The sequence below is a fragment of the Dipodomys ordii genome, unplaced genomic scaffold, assembly GCF_000151885.1.
Source record: "Dipodomys ordii isolate 6190 unplaced genomic scaffold, Dord_2.0 Scaffold7, whole genome shotgun sequence".
Taxonomy (NCBI): Eukaryota; Metazoa; Chordata; class Mammalia; order Rodentia; family Heteromyidae; genus Dipodomys; species Dipodomys ordii.
In genome coordinates this window covers 21,437,234-21,444,149 of record NW_012267223.1, presented here as the reverse complement: position 1 = coordinate 21,444,149, position 6,916 = coordinate 21,437,234, and the positions used below count along the sequence as shown (strand labels likewise).

General features: G+C 43.6%; 1 protein-coding gene across 1 annotated transcript in view; it reads right to left on the bottom strand.

The window, feature by feature from the left end:
* Positions 1-3,073: 3,073 nt before the first annotated feature.
* Positions 3,074-6,916, bottom strand: part of Cdc6 (cell division cycle 6) — a 30,732-nt gene continuing 26,889 nt past the window's right edge. Inside the window, exons 8-10 of the mRNA XM_013037157.1 lie at positions 5,734-5,936; positions 4,255-4,395; positions 3,074-3,448 (exon numbers count right to left, since the gene is read on the bottom strand). Coding sequence (XP_012892611.1) covers positions 3,359-3,448; positions 4,255-4,395; positions 5,734-5,936 — 434 coding nt within the window. The 3' untranslated portion in view covers positions 3,074-3,358. The remainder of the gene's footprint in view (positions 3,449-4,254; positions 4,396-5,733; positions 5,937-6,916) is intronic.

The following is a 6,916-nucleotide window of genomic DNA, read 5'->3' as shown; positions in this document are numbered from 1 at the left end:
CAGATCTCAGTTCTGAGTAGTTGGAACTGATGCAATTATTCACATATATATATCCCAGAAGCCAGAAGTGGAGCTGTGGCTCAAGTGGTAGACCACTAGCCTTGAGCAAAAAAGCTCAGGGACAGCACCCAGGCCCTAGGACCAACAAAAACAAAACATAAGCCATATCATATCACCACTTCTTGGGTTTTGTTGTTTTGCCAGTCCTGAGGCTTGAACTCAGGGCCTGGGCACTGTCCCTGAGCTTCTTTTGCTCAAGGCTAGCACTCTACCACTTTGGCCCCAGTGTCACTTTTAGCTTTTTCTGTTCATATGGTACTGAGGAATGCATCAAGCCCAGGGCTTGATGCATGCTAGGCAAGCACTCTACTACTGAGCCACAGTCCCAGCCCCTTGGTTTTTTTTTTTCGTTTTTTGGTCAGTGACACAGCTTTAACTCAGGGCCTGGGGTGTCCCTAAGCTCTTTTGCTCTAAGGTTAATGCTGTACCTCTTTGAGCCAGTTCCACTTCCAATTTTCTGGTGGTTTATTGGAGATAAGACTCTCACTGACTTTCCTGCCCGGGCTGGCTTTGAATCTCATCCACCTGAGTAGCTAGGATTACAGGCATGAAAAACCAGTGCCTGGCTACTTCTTGGTTCTTATTGTACATCTTAAAAGGGAACTTATTTTTCTGATCTCTGGCTAGTCTGGATCATACACACTCTTGCAGTTAGCTAGCCACAGGTAAGTCTTCTTCAAGCCAGAAATTTCTGTCAACCCGCTCTGGGTTGAAGCTCACAAATTTTATTGGGTTTATGTTCTTTCCACGGCAATACCCGACATTTTATGAATACCCTCCTCCCCCACCCCTCCCCTGCCTTTTTTTTTTTCAAAGATAAACCAGGATATAGACACATACCCCACCACCTTCAAAAGGAAGAATGTAGGTCAGTATCTCTGTCACTACTCTGTGTGAAGCGGCCTATGATCCTGGCAAAAACTAGTAACCACAGGCCCATCCCATCCTACTAAAACTCCCACCAGCTTCCCATAGCTCTCAGCTCCAGTGCAGTAAGAACAGCCAGGAAAGGACTCTCTTCCTCCTTTCTTCTCCAGCTGTCTGAATTACACTTAAGACTTTACTGACAAACATATATCAGCTTTTGCTCCCACAAGGGCAGCGGAAGCCAGGCGGGGACTCTAAGTCTGCTTCACGCATCATTGATAGAACCAGCCCTGTTCCGATTGCTACAAGTCTTAAGAGCAGCAATGACCTAGAAATCGAGGGTGTGTGTGGAGGGGGGGTGGGAGAGAGAGCTGAAGGAAAGGAACGAACAAACCAGTACACAGAAAGTCCTATTTCCAAATACCAGGGGAAGGAGAGAGAAAGGAGGTAGAAGGGAAAGAAATTGGGCCCCTTTGAGTCTGCCAATGTGATCTTGGCTGGAAGCCAGAGAGGATACACAGCAGCCCCAGTGCGAGTCAAGCCATGTTACTGACTCAAGCCCTACAGTGAAGAGGAAGGCGCCAAGCCTCAAACACCGCGAGGTGGGGAGGCAGCTCCTTTTTGGGCAGGATCCTACTGTGGACACAGAACAGACAGCAGCTGCCCACAGTGTGGAAACAAACTGTAAAGCAGTCACGTCTCTTAAGGCTGCAGCATCCAATAAAATGTAATTTAAATCAAGCCTCGCATCTGTTCTCAATCCCATTCAGTCTCTGCTTTCTATCAGCCTTCGGACAATCTTTGCAATTACATTGGTTAACCCTTACAGCTCCAGATACTTTCCAACCTTCCTGTTGTAGGTCTGTGTACCCCAATTTGCAAACTGCCCTCAGAAGGAAAGAATAATAAAGGAATGTGAGGAGAGGGAAAAGGACCTTCAGACTAATGCTTACAGACTCTTGTCTACCACATCCATGGATGGGCAGTGTTCATTTCAGAGGGCTGTTTGCCCTTCTCCCATCCCATACCACCTGCTGTAGCTCAGATCACTTTACAGGGAGACAGTGCACAGAATGAATGAAACAGTGGCCAACAGATCGCTTGTATGCATATCAAGTTCCCAAACTCCAGGCTGCATCAGAGAAAGGCCAGGAGGCAGCAGAAGAGCTAAAGGAGAAGCAGAGAGTCCATCACTGGCTCTCAAACCATTCATATTAATACGTGACTTGTAGCTTAAGCATTTGCTTAATAAAAATACAGCATTTTCCCAAAGTCAAACTTAAGTACCTTTCTGCTCCTTCCCTCAAAATTACCACGCCCCAAGCCCACACCTTCAAAGCAGTGTTATAATGGTGCCCTCTGCTGTTTCTGTCACAAATTGCCACTTCATGCCACTGGAAAACCAAACCCAGGAGTCTTGAGTAGCCATATGGCTTAATTTATCTAGTAAGAGTGGAAAAATATGTGTTCAGATGCAAATCCAACCCTGAACAGAGGCATCTTGAAAGAACAGCTGTAGCTGAAGGCAGCTCAGACTGTGGGAGGAACGGTTTGGGAAAGAATTTTCACACAGTCTTCCGAAAGCCTGATCTCTCTTAAAATATGATTGCTTTAAAAAAAAAAAAAAGACACCAAAGAACACAACTTGAAAAATAAATACATTCACAATCTGCAGAGTTACATTCTCCTTATCACCTTCAATGTTTCAGGGAGTCCCAGGGAAACTCAATGAATCTTTCAAAGGTCACAGTGTCGGGGCATCTGCAACATAAACCCAGTAAAACTCCAAAGTGAAATACATTCTTGGGTCAAAGTGTCCTTTGTCTTTTGAATATCCTTGTGGATAGTCTTGCTTATTTTTCCGATCATTCTCTTTCATTCTTCTTAACCTAACAAAGTTCTTCTTCACAAAACATACTGTTTGAAAAAACTTCAAGATAAATTATATACACATATACAACATAAATCTGCGTACTTACAAACATGTTGGTTAAGGGGCAGTAATTTTTTTTTTTTTTCCGGTCATGGGGCTTGAACTCAGGGTCTGGTCACTGTCCCTGAGTTTTCACTCAAGGCTAGCGCTTTACCACTTTGAGCCACAGCACCACTTCTGGCTTTTTCTGTTTATGTGGTACTGAGGGAACCTAGGGCTTCATGCATGGTAGACAAGCACTCTGCCACTAAGCCACATTCCCAGCCTGTAAATATAACGTAAAAATAACTCAAGTCATTTCTATAGGTTAAAAAAAATCCCAAAGATATTATTCAGTATAATCTTCATGAGCTTATAGATTAAAATTCATTTGTTTCAAGTTAAAAAAAAGTCCTATTTGTTTTCAGGAAGCTTGAACATATAAAGTACTAAACTGAAGACTCCATAGCTTACAAAATTGCCAGCTGAATGGTTTCGGGTGGGATGTAAGGAAAAAATTTAAGATAATCCAGTAGCTAAAATATTTCCAATTAAAGCTTTGTCTTTCAGAGCATGCTCTATTTCATTTTCTTCAATCTTCAAAGACACCTGGAAAGAGAAAAGGATTTTTCATGGCACAGAACTTACACTAAATATCTACCATATTAAACTTTTCGCATGAAGAGGCAGCAGATTAAACACTGCTTTTTTTCAATGGCCTTAAAAAGAAAATCTATTCATTATCACATGCCCAATCTCCCCACACCTTAAGTTGTATCTAACAGAAAAATTGTTTTGAGGGAAATTTTCATCTTTTTCTTTGGTGTGTGTGTGTGTTTGTTGGTCCTAGGGTTTGAACTCAGGGCTTGGATGCTGTCCCTGAGCGTCTTTTTCTCAAGGCTAGAACTCTACCACTTGAGTCATAGCACCACTTCTAGTTTTCAAGTGTTTACCTGGAGATAACAGTTCTCATGGACTTTCCTGCCTGGGCTGGCTTTGAACTGCAATCCGCAGATCTCAGCCTTCAGAATAGCTAAGATTATAGGTGTGAGTCACTGGTGCCAGCTAAATTTTCATCTTTATCAAAAGACAAGCTTTCTAAAACAGGACAACTAAAGATAGGCATGTCACAAAGGAGCAGTTAATGTCAGACATTGGTGGTTCACACCTGTACTTCTAGCTCCTCAAGAGGCTGAGATCTGAGGATCACAGTTCCGAAACCAGCCCAGGCAGGAAAGTCAGTGAGACTCCTATGAACCAACAAAAAGCAAAAAGTAGAGCTGTGGGCTCAAGTGGTAGAGCTCTAGCCTTAAGTGAAAAAGCTAAGGGACAGAGACCCAAGTTTGAGCCCTAGTACTGGTACATGTGTACACATGTGTGCACGTACACAAGTGCACACACAGAAATAGTTGTACCTTTGTGAAGCGAGTTTCTTTGTTTTTCTTTAATCCTACAATGCCTCTGGATTCCAAGAGTCCTGAAAGTGACAAACACTCTGACTGGTCCACAGCTCCCAACTGCTGTTTCCGACAGACAGTACTATAGGCTTCATATAGCTAGAAGGAAGAGGAAGAAATTATTGCTTAAAAGTTAGATCATTTAACTGAATCCTACTTGTAACAGTTATTACAGAAGCTTAGATTGGGAAGATTGTGATTAGAGGCCACACGAAATCAGAAAAGTTCAAAAAAAGCAGAACTAGAAGCCTGATTCAATTAGTAGATAGCCCAATAAGAGACTTGAGTTCAAACCCCAGAACCGCACACATAAAATGTTAGTCTTAATGCAAGGGGAGAAAAAAGCTATCAACACATCTAATCTTTCCCTCTTTTCAATAAAATTCTTGAAGCCAGGTGTTGGTGGCTCACGCCTGGAATCCTAGCTACTCAGGAGGCTGAGATCTGAGGACTGCAGTTCAAAGACAGCCCAGTCAGGAAAGGCCCTGAGATTCTTATCTCCAGTCAACCACCAGAAAACCAGAAGTGGTATGTGGGTCAAGTGGTAGAGCACCCTCCTTGAGCTGAAGAGTTCAGGGACAGTGCCCAAAGTCCCAGAGTTCAAGACCCACATCTGACCGAAAAATAAATCAATAGATAAGTAAATAAATTAATTAAATAAAATTCTTGAACAGAAATTCCACATTTCCCCAAACTTACACTATAATGCAAGAAGGCTAAGATAGGTGGATCACAGGATTTGGGCACTGTCCCCCGAGCTTCTTTACTCAAGACTAGTGCCTGCCAGGTGCTGGTGGCTCATGCCTGTAATCATAGCTACTCAAGAGGCTCGAAGGCCATGAGTTCAAGTCCCATAACTGACAAAACAAAAACAAAACAACAACAAAAGCTAGTGCTCAACCACTTGAGTCACTCCACAAAAATCTCCTGGACTTTCCTGCCCAGGCTGGCTTTAAACTGTGATCCTTAGATCTCAATCTCCTGAATAGCTAGGATTATAGGTATTAGCCACCAGAACCTGACTATAATCTTTTCTTTTCTTTTTTTGGTTGGTCCTAAGGCTTGAACTCTGGGCCTGGGCACTGTCCCTCAGCTCTTCAGCTCAAGTAAGCACTCTACCACTTGAGCCACAGTGCCCCTTCTGGTTTTCTGGTTGTTTATTGGAGATAAAGAGTCTCACGGACATCCTTGCCCAGGATGGCTTTGAACCTGATCCTCAGATCTCAGCCTCCTTAGTAGCTAGGATTACAGGCATGAGCCTGTAATCTAAAATCTATTTTTATAGAGTGCCTGCCTAGCAAGCATGAGGCCTCAGTGCAGCCCCTCCCCTCCCAAAATCCATTTTTAATTTCTATCAGCCAGAGCATGATAGGTCTTTCAAAAACATATCTGCATTCCAAGCAGATTCTCATCTCTACCTCAGCTCCATCTGCTTACCTTCCCCAAAGTGACCTCTTTGATTTTCAGCTGCCTGGTCAAGAGCAGCAAAGAGCAAACCAAAATCTTCTGCTGAAGAGGCAGGGACTCTTGAGTTCCTGCTCGGCTCAAAGTCATCCTGTTCCCATCCACTTCGGAAATGACTTGGGCTATGTGAGCAAGACCAACCCGCTTAGGGACTAGAGACTCAGAAGGTGTTTTACCTATAGGGTAAATGCAAAACACTTCATTAGATTTAAATAATATTGCTCAGAAATTAGGAGAGATAGATGGCATTCAGTTTTAGCTAAAAGAAATTTAAATGCAGTTAACTTGATGGCAAAGCAAGGATTCCAATTCTAACTACAAGTCAAAAGATGAGACAATGATACCTTCAGAAAGATGCCAAAATAATGCAGACTCAGCTACTGTAGGAAGTATAAATAGGAAGATCATTGTCCACACTAGCCCAGGCAAAAGGGAACACACTTAAAAAATAACCAGAATAGAGCCAGGCACAGGTGGTTCATGCCTGTAATTCTAGCTACATAGGAAGCTGAGATCTGAGGATCGAGATTCATAGCCAGCCCGGGCAGGAAGGACTGTGAGACTCTTATCTCCAATAAACCACCAGAAAGCCCGAAGTAGCATTGTGGCTCAAGTGGTCTCTACCACTTACCTTGAGCTCTTTAGCTCAAGAATAGGGCCCAGGCCCAGAGTTCAAGCCCCACAACTTGACAAAAACAAAACAAAACAAACAACCCCCCCCACAAAAACACACAAAACAAACAAAAAACAGAACAGAGCTGGGTGCTGGTGGCTCACACTTGTAATCCTAGCTACTTAGGCAGCTGAGATCTGAGGATCATGGTTCAATGCCAGCCCAGGCAGGAAAGTCTGTGAAACTCTTACCTCCAATAGACCACCAGAAAACCAGAAGTGGCATTGTGACTCAAGTGGTAGAGCACTCCCCTTGAGCTGAAGAGCTGAGGGACAGTGCCCAGGCCCAGAGTTCAAGCCCCATGACTGACCAAAAGAAAAGAAGAAGAAGAAAAAGAACGGAAAGGGCTGGAACTGTGGCTCAAGAAGTAGAACATAGGGGATGGGAAAGTGGCTCAGTGGTAGAGCGCTTGCCTTGCATGCATGAGGCCCTGGGATTGATTCCTCAGCACCACATAAGCAAAAAGAAAAAAGCCGGAAGTGG